General features: G+C 30.6%; 3 protein-coding genes and 1 long non-coding RNA gene across 6 annotated transcripts in view; 2 read left to right on the top strand and 2 right to left on the bottom strand.

Annotated features, from left to right (window-relative positions):
* LOC106786770 overlaps positions 1 to 716 on the bottom strand; it is a 7,028-nt gene extending 6,312 nt beyond the window's left edge. Inside the window, exon 1 of one of the 3 annotated variants that reach the window (XR_001381690.1) lies at positions 53 to 716. This is a non-coding gene — a long non-coding RNA (uncharacterized LOC106786770). The remainder of the gene's footprint in view (positions 1 to 52) is intronic. The other 2 variants (XR_001381691.1, XR_001381692.1) reach the window with 2 other exon arrangements.
* A 754-nt stretch (positions 717 to 1,470) lies between these two features.
* Positions 1,471 to 4,426, top strand: LOC106786768 (ring canal kelch homolog). Its single transcript, XM_014748529.1, has 9 exons — positions 1,471 to 1,978; positions 2,049 to 2,195; positions 2,279 to 2,683; positions 2,790 to 3,043; positions 3,118 to 3,345; positions 3,421 to 3,593; positions 3,663 to 3,803; positions 3,887 to 4,142; positions 4,214 to 4,426. Exons 1-9 carry the CDS (start codon positions 1,905 to 1,907, stop codon positions 4,402 to 4,404), a joined length of 1,869 nt encoding a protein of 622 aa, XP_014604015.1. The 5' UTR covers positions 1,471 to 1,904; the 3' UTR covers positions 4,405 to 4,426.
* A 2,908-nt stretch (positions 4,427 to 7,334) lies between these two features.
* LOC106786767 (chymotrypsin inhibitor) lies at positions 7,335 to 7,993 on the bottom strand. Its single transcript, XM_014748528.1, has 3 exons — positions 7,872 to 7,993; positions 7,693 to 7,802; positions 7,335 to 7,596 (listed from the first exon to the last, which is right to left on the bottom strand). Exons 1-3 carry the CDS (start codon positions 7,918 to 7,920, stop codon positions 7,513 to 7,515), a joined length of 243 nt encoding a protein of 80 aa, XP_014604014.1. The 5' UTR covers positions 7,921 to 7,993; the 3' UTR covers positions 7,335 to 7,512.
* A 634-nt stretch (positions 7,994 to 8,627) lies between these two features.
* On the top strand, positions 8,628 to 12,213 carry LOC106786766 (H/ACA ribonucleoprotein complex subunit 2-like protein). Its single transcript, XM_014748527.1, has 3 exons — positions 8,628 to 8,885; positions 8,963 to 9,035; positions 9,106 to 12,213. The coding sequence occupies exons 1-3, from the start codon at positions 8,732 to 8,734 to the stop codon at positions 9,335 to 9,337; spliced, it is 459 nt and encodes a 152-aa protein (XP_014604013.1). The 5' UTR covers positions 8,628 to 8,731; the 3' UTR covers positions 9,338 to 12,213.
* Positions 12,214 to 12,897: the final 684 nt, after the last annotated feature.

Here is a 12,897-nt window from a genome sequence, read left to right as displayed (position 1 = left end):
ATATATATATATATATATATATATATATATATATATATATACATATACATACATATATATATATATGTATATATGGTGTCTCCCACACGTAATAAGACGAATCTCTTCGGTAGAAGAAGAAGGCAGGATCGATCGATCGACGTTGTCCTTTAATTTTTCCTCATTTTCTATTTTTTTGCCTTTCGTGCGTGCGTGCGTGCGCGTCTGTCCTTTTTGTTTCTGATCTTTCTCGACGCAAAATAGAAGAAGAAGAAGAAAAAGAAAAAGAAAAATAAAAAGAAAAAACAGAAAGTACAGTGGGGGGTGGTAGTGTTAACGCACGTTCGTCGACGAAAGGCAAAAGAAAAAAAAAACGAAATACACGATAATGCGGTGGGGGGGGCGGTGGTGAGGGGGGGTCAACGGCGTAAGCGGGGGTGTGTTAACGTGAGTCGTCGAATTTTTCACCACCAAACACAAAACCTGGCTTGTCTTTTCCTTCACGCACGTGTCACGCGAGCACACGAGAGCCACTAGAGGAAACGAACAGTTTCGAGCCTCCTCCTCGTGCGCCTGGCTGCCGCCACCCCGCCGACACCGACGCAACTCGACGCGTCGACAGGAAGGGGCATCTCACGCCGAGGAAGGGATGAATGTTCAACGACGACGACGACGACGACAACGACAACAACGACGACGACGATGTAGGAGGAACCATCGACGGGAGCGCCGCACCCTAGACGCTTTAACGCGCAGAACTCGTCAAACTCATACTACTACTATTACTATTACTACTACTACTATCATAACCACCACCACTAACACCGCCACCACCAACATCACCATCACCACCCCTATCCACACCTATGGATTAAAAACCAAATTCCCTACTCCTATCATCTTTTATTCCATCCTGCGCAATATCTTCTCGTTAAATCTATTTTGACATATATTATTATTATTATTGTTATTGTTATTATTAATTGACAAATTTTCTTTATTGTCTATTACTCGTATAGATAATTCTTTTTAAATTCAACAATATATAATTTTATTTTTATTTTTTCTTGATTTTTTATGTTGTACTCTTAATATTATGTTACTGATATTCTTCTATTTTCTTTTCTTCGTTAAAGGAAGTATTAATTATTTTTGTTTTTTTTCTATAGAGAATATATATTTCATATATATTCGTTTTTTTTTTTTTTTTTTAATATTATATTTGTTATTTTGCGTTGAGATTAGGAATCCGTAGTATATTTGATCTTATCGATCGATACACAGTTGCCTATCGTCGAAATAAACGATTTCGATGCGACATTATCGACGGATTATATCAATTTGAAATTTCAGCACAAAAAAGTTGGCATAGAACCGCAACAACAACAAAAAATATATTATCTTACGTAGGTAAGAAAGGTATCCTCTATGAAATAATTATTACCAAACAAATTTCTCGTTTTGTTTTCTCACAAACTTTAGATATGGAGTGTTCGTTATACACATAGCAACACACAAAATGGAAGTTCATTGTTGTATAGTGGTGTATAGCATTTACAATGTTTTGATAATGACAACGATGAATTGGAATCAAGTTTAATTAAAACAATAAGTTGTTTAGTCGATATTATAATTATTTGAACAATGCTAAATATTATTTATTTTATATTTATACGTGTGAAAATTAATATTGTTTAACGTTGTTCCTAAGTGACATTAATCAAACCGAATTTTTATTATGAACTAAGTGATATCATTGAGTTTTTTTTTTCTATATTGTTCAAAGGGCAATAAAATGTGGTAACGATTGACAGATTAAATGATAAATCGTATTACAAAGACGATCATCACCTCGATGGTTATCTCTTCGGTTTAAATTAATATTTAGTTAAGAACAATTAGGTTTATTTAAAATTATTTTTGATATGGAATCTGCAGGCCAAAATCAAGCACAAAATGCTGGCAATAGTTCTAACGATGGTTTTGAAAATAAGGGCAGGTAATAATTAATAGTTTAAGTAATAATTTCTTTTATTTCAGATAAACACACTTATTAGTTTATCTTTCAGCTGTCTGTTATTACGATATGCTAGTCAAAATTCTTTGGATGAGAGTTCTCAAAAACATGTCCCTCGAGAAGGCTGTAGGGACAAACCACCGTACAGAAATCATCACCATACCAACCGTGCATTTGAAGTAATCAATGAAATGCGCAAGTAAATATTATAACTTGACTATCTAATAAAGATTTAATTTTATATATACTACTTGAAATGTTAAATACAATTTTTATTTTTAGAAAAAATCTATTATGTGATGTAATCTTGGTAGCGGATGGAGGAATGGAAGTTCCAGCGCACAAAATGGTCCTTGCTGCTTGTAGTCCTTACTTCTATGCTATGTTTACGAGTTTTGAAGAACGAGATCAGGAAAGAATTACATTGCAAGGAGTTGATTACTCTGCGTTAGAATTATTAGTCGACTATGTATATTCTGCTGAAGTTCATGTCACGGAGGATATTGTACAAGTATTACTTCCAGCAGCTAATCTTTTACAATTAACTGATGTACGGGATGCTTGTTGTGACTTTTTACAAGCACAATTACATCCATCCAATTGTCTTGGAATTCGTGCATTCGCAGATCTTCACGGATGTTTAGAATTATTGGCACACGCTGATAGTTACATAGAACAACATTTCTCGTAAGAATAAATATCTTTAACAATTGTGTACATTTCAATATAATTACTTATATTAAATATTAATAATATTTTCATTGTGTTTCAATAATTGAAATATTTTTAACAGAGAGGTCGTCGATGGAGATGAATTTTTAACCTTGTCTCCGCAACAAGTTGCAAAATTAATCTGCAGTGATCGTTTAATGGTTCCATCCGAAGAAAAGGTCTTTGAATGTGTAATTTCGTGGGTCCATAATGACTTGGATACACGACAAGCACATTTAGCTCAGTTAATGGAACATGTTCGTTTACCATTACTTTCTCAAGAGTATCTTGTACAACGTGTTGAAGAAGAACCCCTCCTTAAAGCTAATTTACAATGTAAGTCAACAACATAAAATTATCCTTTATATTATACACACTAAAACATTTTATTAAATAATATACTTTTTTAGGTAAAGATTTTCTAATAGAAGCTTTGAAATATCATTTATTGAAGGGTGAACAAAAATCATTATTTAAAACACCACGTACAAAACCAAGACAACCACGTGGCTTACCAAAGGTATTACTGGTAGTTGGTGGTCAAGCTCCCAAAGCTATTAGAAGTGTCGAATGTTATGATTTTAAAGAAGAAAGATGGTACCAGGTGTCTGAATTACCAACAAGACGTTGCAGAGCTGGTAATTATCATCATAATAATAAAAAATCAATTATATTTAATTTGATTCAAAATATATTCTATTTATTTGTAATAGGATTATCTGTGCTCGGTGATCGAGTTTATGCTGTAGGAGGTTTTAATGGTTCTTTAAGAGTACGTACTGTAGATATTTATGATGCAGCTACTGATCAGTGGTCACCTTGTCCAGAAATGTCTGCGAGAAGATCAACTCTTGGTGTTGCAGTCCTTGGTAATTGCATTTATGCTGTAAGTTTTCTTTTTTTAAATAAAAATTTACAAATACAAATGGAAAAGAGAATTTCTTAATATTTATAGGTTGGTGGTTTTGATGGTTCTACCGGATTAAATTCTGCCGAAGTATACGATCCAAATAGTCACGAATGGAGAATAATAGCACCAATGTCAACACGTAGAAGTAGTGTTGGTGTTGGTGTTGTGAAAGGTCTTCTTTATGCTGTAAGTTATTAATTTTTATTCATGTGTAAAAATTTATGAGATAGAATACTTTTCGATTACATGATATATACAAATGATGCCAGGTTGGTGGATATGATGGAGCATCACGGCAATGTTTATCTAGCGTAGAGTGTTATAATCCAGATAAAGATCAATGGAAACCAGTACCTGAAATGTCTGCTCGACGTAGTGGAGCCGGTGTAGGTGTGTTGGAAGGAATTTTATATGCAGTTGGTGGACACGATGGTCCACTAATAAGAAAAAGCGTAGAAGCTTTTAATCCAGAAACCAATCAGTGGTCTCCAATAAGCGACATGGCACATTGTAGACGAAACGCTGGTGAGTAATATCATAAATAAATTCTCTATCGGAATGATAAAATAAATATTAACTTGGATAATTTATTCAAGGTGTGGTAGCTTTGAATGGCCTATTGTACGTAGTTGGTGGTGACGATGGTTTATCGAGTTTAGCATCTGTTGAAGTTTATTCACCAAGAACTGATAGTTGGACAACTTTACCAACATGTATGGGAATTGGTCGTAGTTACGCCGGTGTTGCAATAATTGATAAACCAATGGCACCTGCTACGACAATGTGAGGTCTGCAATCCGCTGGGCACGTGACAGAACAAAATGCAGACTCGATTGCCGACGTGTCTGAACCATCACGAGAAGCCGAGCCCAGCGGTGTGCAAAATGCAGATCAGAATCTTCCTCAGCAATATCGTGCTGGTAGTCACGCTTGTCAAGGAGCTCGTTGCGTTTGTCAAAGATACGAGAACGGTGAATTGGCTGTAGTAGTTATGAACTTGAATAGAAATCAAGAAAGAGATGAGGCTTATCAGAATGCTGCTCGCGTTGGTCGTAATTTTCAAAATCGGGCAGCTGCTGGTGTGGCTCAAGTACATCCTAATCTTAATCCCAATTATCAAAATCCTGTTGATCTTGTTAGGAATTATAACAGAGCACGGCAACATCAAGAACCGGAAGAGAATATTTATGAAAGATTGGACAACGACGACGACGAGGAAGAAAACGAAGGTGAAAATAACATTGAAGTTGGCCGTAACGATCTTGTTAATAATCCAAATAATCCAAATCCTACGGACGATCATATCTACGAGAGAATCGACGATCGATCTTCCTGTCGTAATCGAGCTTATTCTCGTTTTAAATATCAAATGTTGAATCTGATCTCTGGTGGTAATTTCTTAAACGAGATCGAGTCGAGAAATTTCAATCAATACGATCAACCTCGACACGTTTACTTAGATTCCTCTAGGATAGGTAATCAATTTTGTCAAAGTCGCTTGGGAAGACTCGGTAGAAATTGTTTTTCTAGCGAAAATCTCGCATATGCATCTAGCAGACGATCAGCTTATCCATTGGGTTATCACTGTTCTTGTCCTTACTGTAGACACATGGATTCGAGATATGTCTGCCATCACTGTCAGAGTTTACATAATAAACTTCGTTATCAAGATTCTGCCAATTCTGCAAGACAATACATATATCAGTTATCTCGAAACTGCAGATGTCCTTTTTGTCGTGGTGATTACGCGAAACTATCTGTTAGTGGTAGCAACCGTTCCACTGAATCATCTTCCAGGTGTAAAGATTCTCATCACAGAAATCCTGCCGGTTGTGTTTGCCGAAACAAGACAATGCCTAGCTCGAGTTCATCGATGCAAGTTGGAAGATACGTCGATTGGATCAATAGAATTGGTTCGTCCGTAAATAATCCACTTTATGCGACAATTCACATTGGTAGAATTGATCGATCGTGTTCTGGATCAGCACCCAATGGTAATTCTGCTGACGGTAACGCTGCTTCAACATCATCGGGAGGATCTACAGAAGCTGGAACTTCAGCGAATATCAGATCGATATTTGCCTCCACCTCTTACAATCCTTCTACTTCATCAGCTTCTGTTTGTCCCGTTAATCGTTCAACTGAACGCCAACATACGTGTGATGATTCTTGCATAAGAAATCAAAACCTAGCTAGGATTTGTCAATTTCTTGGCAGATGTGAAAGAGCCGAATGCAATCACAGTAGATTGTCGGTTCATTGGTGGTTCGTTAACAGATGGTTCAATCCTGAAAGAAACGTTGATAATCCTCCTGTAGAAGAGGAACCACGTGAACGTCCAGAAAGTGATAGCGATGATTCTTAAATATTTTTTGTTATCTATGTCTCATTTTATTTTCATTTGTTTTATATTTCTTTTTACATTTCATCGACGAATCTCTTTTTTCTATTAAATGATCTATTAGTTCACTAATACTAATATATCTATCATTTTTCATTGTGAATAATGACAATAGTTGTAGTTTCAGGTTGTGATATTTACTAGGATATAATGTTTAAACAAGTCTTTTTCTAGGATGTCAGTGGAGAGGTCGTTCGATTGTAGAATTCTAGTTTATTATATATANTTCTTTTTTTTTTTAACATAGAAATATTTTTTAAAATACTGTAGTTTCGTAGTAACAATTTGTGTTATATAAAAAAGTTGCGCCGTAAGTTCTACATTAATATAATAATGATGATAGGAATGATAACGATAGTGTTAATGATAATGATAATGATAATGATAATGATAATGATAATGATAATGATGGTAATTGATAATGTTCTCCGTTTGCTGTATAGATCATAATTTACTGTAGATTAGAATTTATCGATTAGAATTTAATAACTATCGATATCGGTGAACGTATGAATTTTCAGCCGTTCAGAATTATTAATAGCCATTTTCTAAGCTTGATCATAGAATTAAACGACCTACTCGCTACTTCCAAAATTTAATAAAAAATAAAAAATAAAAAAAGTAAAAAGAAAAAAAATATACATTTATAAATGATAAGACTTGATGTTATACTCGTATATATTTAGATAAAAGATTAATCAGTATTTTTAAAAATCGCCTTTGCATTGCTCAATAAAAAGATATAATTCGATAGAAAGTTTTCATATTATCTACAAATATAGAATTATAATTTATGTTTCTATTTAAAGAGGTAAATTAAAAGGGTGTAAATAATTTTTTGTAATTCGATGAAAAAAAGAAGAATAATAAATAAATAAATAAAATAAATATATAGGGTAAAGAGAACAGAGCATTGTAAAGGATACTTTTGAAACTTGTCAATAATTGGATGAATAATTCTTATACGCTATATTAATATAGATTTAAAAAACTAAAGATCTCACGCTTAAGAAATTAGAAGAAGAAGGAAAAAGTAAAAAAGTAAAAAATATAAATCGAACAGAATAATTGAGTCGAATTAACTCGATTCTCTTAAAGGAATCCAATTAATTTGAACTCCGATGGTACAAGTTAAATTCTTAAACGTATTATATTTATTTTTTGTATTTCGAAAAAGAAGCAGATATTAAATATACATATGTATATATACATATATATATCAACGTTGTGATCAACGTCTAATTAATAAAGAATATTATAGTAGACAATATAGTGGAATGTGAATTTATTATTGATTATGTGGATTATTTACTTCGAAAGTGAAATTTGAACAACCCAAAATGTCACAAGAACGGTCCATGTTAGAATAAAAATATTGACATTGTTTTTTTTTTTATTTTAAACGTAAATCTATATTATTTCAGGCTAATCATATCAGCCTAATTAAACGTTTATACGAAATATTTCATGAACATTTATTATTATCCTCAAAAATTAACAATCATCGGGTGAGACGCACATATTATTATCAGTGTCTAATACATATCCTTCAATGCAATCACATCCTGCTACGCAAATCTACAATTAAAAATAATCGAATAAATTAAATGACAAAAACTAATTAAATTCGCATGAAAAACATTTATAATTGAACTAAAACCAAAATTTACTTACATGAGGACAGATTTTTGTACGATTGGGATAAGTTTTGCAAGTTACTGGACAGGTGTTTTTACATCTGACACTAATCTGATTTGGTCCGCAATAAGGTGAGCAGATGACAACTGTATTATTATAAAAATTAGTCTAATAATTGATATAAATATCATTAATCTATGTTTTTTAAAACTTACTTGCTACGCAAATTGCGAGGACAAAAAGAATTGTCGTGACACGAGACATGATAATATAGAATTATTTTAAATTCAAAACAAACTGGTCGGAATACCATTCGTGCATGACAATATATAGTCGCCAATTTCTGTTATCTCTACTAATTTATTATATTTATTTTTTCCGTAATCAACATAAATAACGCAATACTAATTAATCGTTATTAGTCATTAGTTACCTCTTACGTGATAACAATACTTTAGCAAGATATTTATATAAAGCTGACAATGCATACATACATAAATATTAGGTGTCAGTTTTTATCTGTAAGTACCAAGAAATAGAAATACGTTATATTGTTAATTTCTAGAATATTTTTACTTTTTTCGTTTCATTTCTGTTTGTGTTCTCACCGATTAATGGATTAATTAAATTCTTAACGAATTAATATGATTAATGAAATCCATTCTATGGTCTTATATATCTTATAATTTTACTTCTAAAAGAGGTAAAAATAATGAAGCCTAAGGAGTATTTTTAAGAATTAATTAACGTATTTATATTTTATTATAACAAATCTTAAATCACTCTTACATTTTGTGAAATCAATAAGGAATTCTTAAATTGTTTAGAATCTTTACTTTATATAATTTAAGATGATTAAATTTTTTACGAGAAAAGATTTTACTTTTAATTTTGAAATAAATATTTTTGTATTTACCGCCACACATAGAGTGTGTTTAATCACAGATGTCTCTTCAGTCAATTTATGCGTTAGTTTTCATTTTCTACACTAGTATAAACGCACATGTTAATATAAACACGTGTTTATAGAAAGATATAAATTATTATTGTAGAAACAACTAATTTTTGTGAAAATATGAATGAAACAATTGTTAAAATGGAAGTAGACGAAAATTTACAAGAAGGAGGAGAATTAACTTACGAAGATAAGTTGAAATACGTTAATACCATTGCTAAACCAATGGCATCTAAAAAACTAGCTAAAAAAATCTACAAATGTATAAAAAAAGGTAATTTCAATGTTACTTTCTATCATCATTAACTATTTCAATAATACAATTTTTATTTGTGATATATTTTATTATAGCATCCAAACATAAAACATATCTGCGTAATGGATTAAAAGATGTGCAGAAACACATACGTAAAGGAGAAAAAGGGTAAACAAAACAGTAAGCTTTATATTATGAATTACTATAATTGCATAATATTTTTGTTTTAATTTTGTAGAATAGTTATTTTTGCTGGAGACGTATTTCCAATAGAAATAATGTGCCATTTACCAGTCGTGTGCGAGGATAAAGATATTCCATACTGTTATACTCCTTCGAGACAGGATATTGGTATCGCTATGGGTGTAAAGCGTGGTAGCCTCATGGTACTTATTAAAGAACATCCAGAATATAAGGAATTATACGATGAATTAGTAGCCAGTATGAAAACATTAGCTGTACCTTTATAAGTATTGAATTTTATGCAATACATAAGTTGTTTAACTACAATGTAAATATTATATGTAGATTATTTTCTTCTTACATTATGAATAATTATAATTTTTAAAAGAATATTTTTAATACGATAAAAACTCTGATGTTTTATTGTAATTGACATGATTAATAAGGTCCAATTAACGGTAATAGAAATATATGACTCGTACTGATATAAAAAATGATAAATAGAAAAAGGTATAGTGAACATATATGATTTATTACGAAATTTTTATCTGACATAAATGACAAATCTTTCTCAACTTTCAACCGTAATTTCGCTTAATCGCATTCACAATTATAATATGATACATATGATCGTACAAGATTACATCTAACGCAAATGATATATTTAGCTCTTCGAATAATTTTCAAAGAAATATTGGACATCTTCTTATTCTTTCGTGGATAATTAATCTGTCCATTCGAAAATAATTTAAATCTTGCCAAAAAATGAAAATATATATGCCTAATAACAAGCTTCCATTTATCGTTGTTAAGTACTATTTATCCTTTTTATTTCTTTTTTATTATGACGCATTAATTTAGGATAATCCAGAATAATCTTTGGGATACGCTTAAATGTATTTCAGGATATCACAGGCCAGTCCTGTAGATTATTTATACATATATTTATGTATGTATGTATGTAAATAGAACGTTATATTAGCCAGGACACATTTTGATAATGCGTATGTATAATAAAGTGAATTAGGCACAAAGTGGAGTATGAAAAAAATGTTTAATATATTCAAAAAATGATAGAATGTTTAATATAATTATAATATTATTGTACCATATTTTAAAAGGGATTAGATTCTTGCGAAACTAAGTTTTTTTTTTCTCTATTTCATTTAGCGCCTTGTGTGTGTTGTTTGAAAGAACATAGATAGAGACGACCAGCATCTCGATTAGATAAAGTCAGAACTGATTTTAAGAATATTGCATTTCTTTCATTTTTTGTTTGTTTGTTTACAAATTTTCAATTGCATTATTAACGAGTAATTTTTTCACTTTGTTTCCGTTTAACTAAGTAAAAGATTAATTATCTTTGTACACGATTATTTCATCCTTGTGGTCAGGACATGAAGCTGAATTGATATAACATGCGTGCGCTTTTTTAAATGTACCATCATCATTGGTACCAATTTGAAATTTCGCGCTCATTTTTTTAAAATCCTATCGTCACGATCGTCGCTTTTTTTCGCGCGCTTTTGTTCATTGTTTTTCTTATTTTAAATTTGCAATCGTGGAATTTAAATTTCCGTTTTAGTCGGATTTCGAAGGAAAGCTTTCGATTTTGGTTTATCTTTTTTTTTTCTTTTGTCTTTTTTTTCTTTTAAATAAAATAGTGATTTTGAAGATACTTAAAAGGTACATAGATTACAGATTGTCGTTATCGGTTATCTAAAACGTTTCTCAACTCTGCGTATATTAATATCTTTCATACTTTGCTAGTGATGTTTTTTTTTTCATTCTGACTGCAACGATTCTTTTATATCTTATTTTTGTTGTCTTTACTTCTAATTATAATAATGATCGATTGTAAAAACGACAATAGTGTTTTGTCTCTTTCTCAACAAATTTCATTTTATCGTGTTCGTAACTACAAAACGTAAGATTATTATTTATGTAATCTCTCGTGTATACAATTTATTAATATATATATATACATAGGATTTTCTCTGATGTATATATATATATGTATATTATCCGTGTTTAATTAATAATATGTGCATTGAAATAATGGACAAAGTGAAAGACGCGTGTTTTCAAAATGGTAGAAAAGACTTTCTGCGACAATTTCTGGCGCTTTCATTTACAAGGATTTAATAGTCGAGGAAAGAGGAGAAGGAAGAGGAAGACAGGAAGGAAAGGAAAAAGTATTCGAAACCTAATTGTTAATGTAAGTAATGAATGGATATGTCTTTCTATCCTTATTTTTTTCGCATCGTTATATCGTATCAGCTTTCTAGCATTGATCTTAATGTTAAGAGAAAAGAAAAGTATTTTTTACGTTATAACATATTTTTCTTTAGCCACTTCTATTGCTTGCGATCTATTCGCGAATATTCGAATGCGTGATATTGATTAATTTAAACCAAAAAAAAAGAAAACAAAATATCAATGCGAATGATATTATTTTCTAAATTATTTTTCGTTCAAATTTAAATATGGTTCTCCAAAGATTCGCGAAATGATCGACAGATGTCGCCCCTTGTACTCTTTCTTCACTTTTCTTTTTTTTTTGCTTTTTTATTTCTTCTTATCTTGATTTCCTTTTTTTTTTGCGCGCAGCTATGTATTCATTTATATTACATAATATATATGTATGTGTGTGTATGTATGCATTATTTTAATTAAACCATATTTAAAATCTTATTAATTACCAATTTTGTCAGTATAAAATATTATACGCTTTTTATATACGTATGTATATGAGCGACGAAGGACGACATTGACATCAAAATTGACGTGACGTACAACAAATATAGGACGTTATTCTCTCCTTATTTTATCCAACAAACTAACGTGAATTATTCTTCAATTTTATTATTTTTTTTTTTTTTTCAATCGTCATCGTTCTCATTATTTTTCATTCTCATCTTCATCTTATTCGATTCAGGCAGTTATCTATTTTTCCCTTTTTTTTTTTCTCACGATGTGTGCGTGTAACGCGATACAATTATTATTGCGACCATGAGAATTTACAAATTTGGGTCAAGTTATGCAAACAATTTGTCAACCCTTTAAAATGATTTTTAAATTAATTAAACATATTGTAGATCATACGAATCTGTAATCTTTATTTCTTTTTTCTTCGTCACAAAATTATCAACCATAAGAACAAATCTTACATTGTAGTAGGATTATTAATAACAGTTATTTCGTTTTAGGTTGAAAATATTCTATAGACAAATTTTCAACAATAATTAATTATATTAATCATTGTCGAACTTAAACATCTGACAAAATATTTTTCAAGAAGAAGAAGAAGAAGAAGAAGAAGAAATAAAATTTAATTAAATATCGTATAATATAAAAGTGAAGCTAACTCTCATATTGTTTTAATTAAAAATCTTCAAAATTAAATTTATTCAATTTCAGATGATCAAAGGGTTGTTGTTAGGTTTACGCATAACTTGGCTCAATTTAATTAATTGAAGATCTGCAAGCGCGGAACGCGATGAAAAATCCATCAAGAGTTAAACAATTTTATCGATATGATAATATAATATAATATATTTAATTAAAATAATTTTCATTAAAATAATATAATATATTATATTATATTATTATATTATTCCTTATATATCTCTTTCGACGCGAAAAATGGATTTTCGCCACGTCCGCCGATTTTATAAACAGCGACTTTCATTATCATAGAAAAATTCGTTACATCCAAACGTGATTATGATTTTATGATTTTAAGATCGTTGATAATAATAATAATGTTCAAAAATACGATTAGCGGTAGACAAAATTTATTGTTTTTTCTTCCATTCTATTTCTTTTTTTTTTTATCATTTCAATT

Source organism: Polistes canadensis, unplaced genomic scaffold, assembly GCF_001313835.1.
Source record: "Polistes canadensis isolate GaletaPanama2010 unplaced genomic scaffold, ASM131383v1 scaffold_81, whole genome shotgun sequence".
NCBI classification, from domain to species: Eukaryota; Metazoa; Arthropoda; class Insecta; order Hymenoptera; family Vespidae; genus Polistes; species Polistes canadensis.
This window is presented reverse-complemented; position numbering and strand designations above follow the sequence as displayed.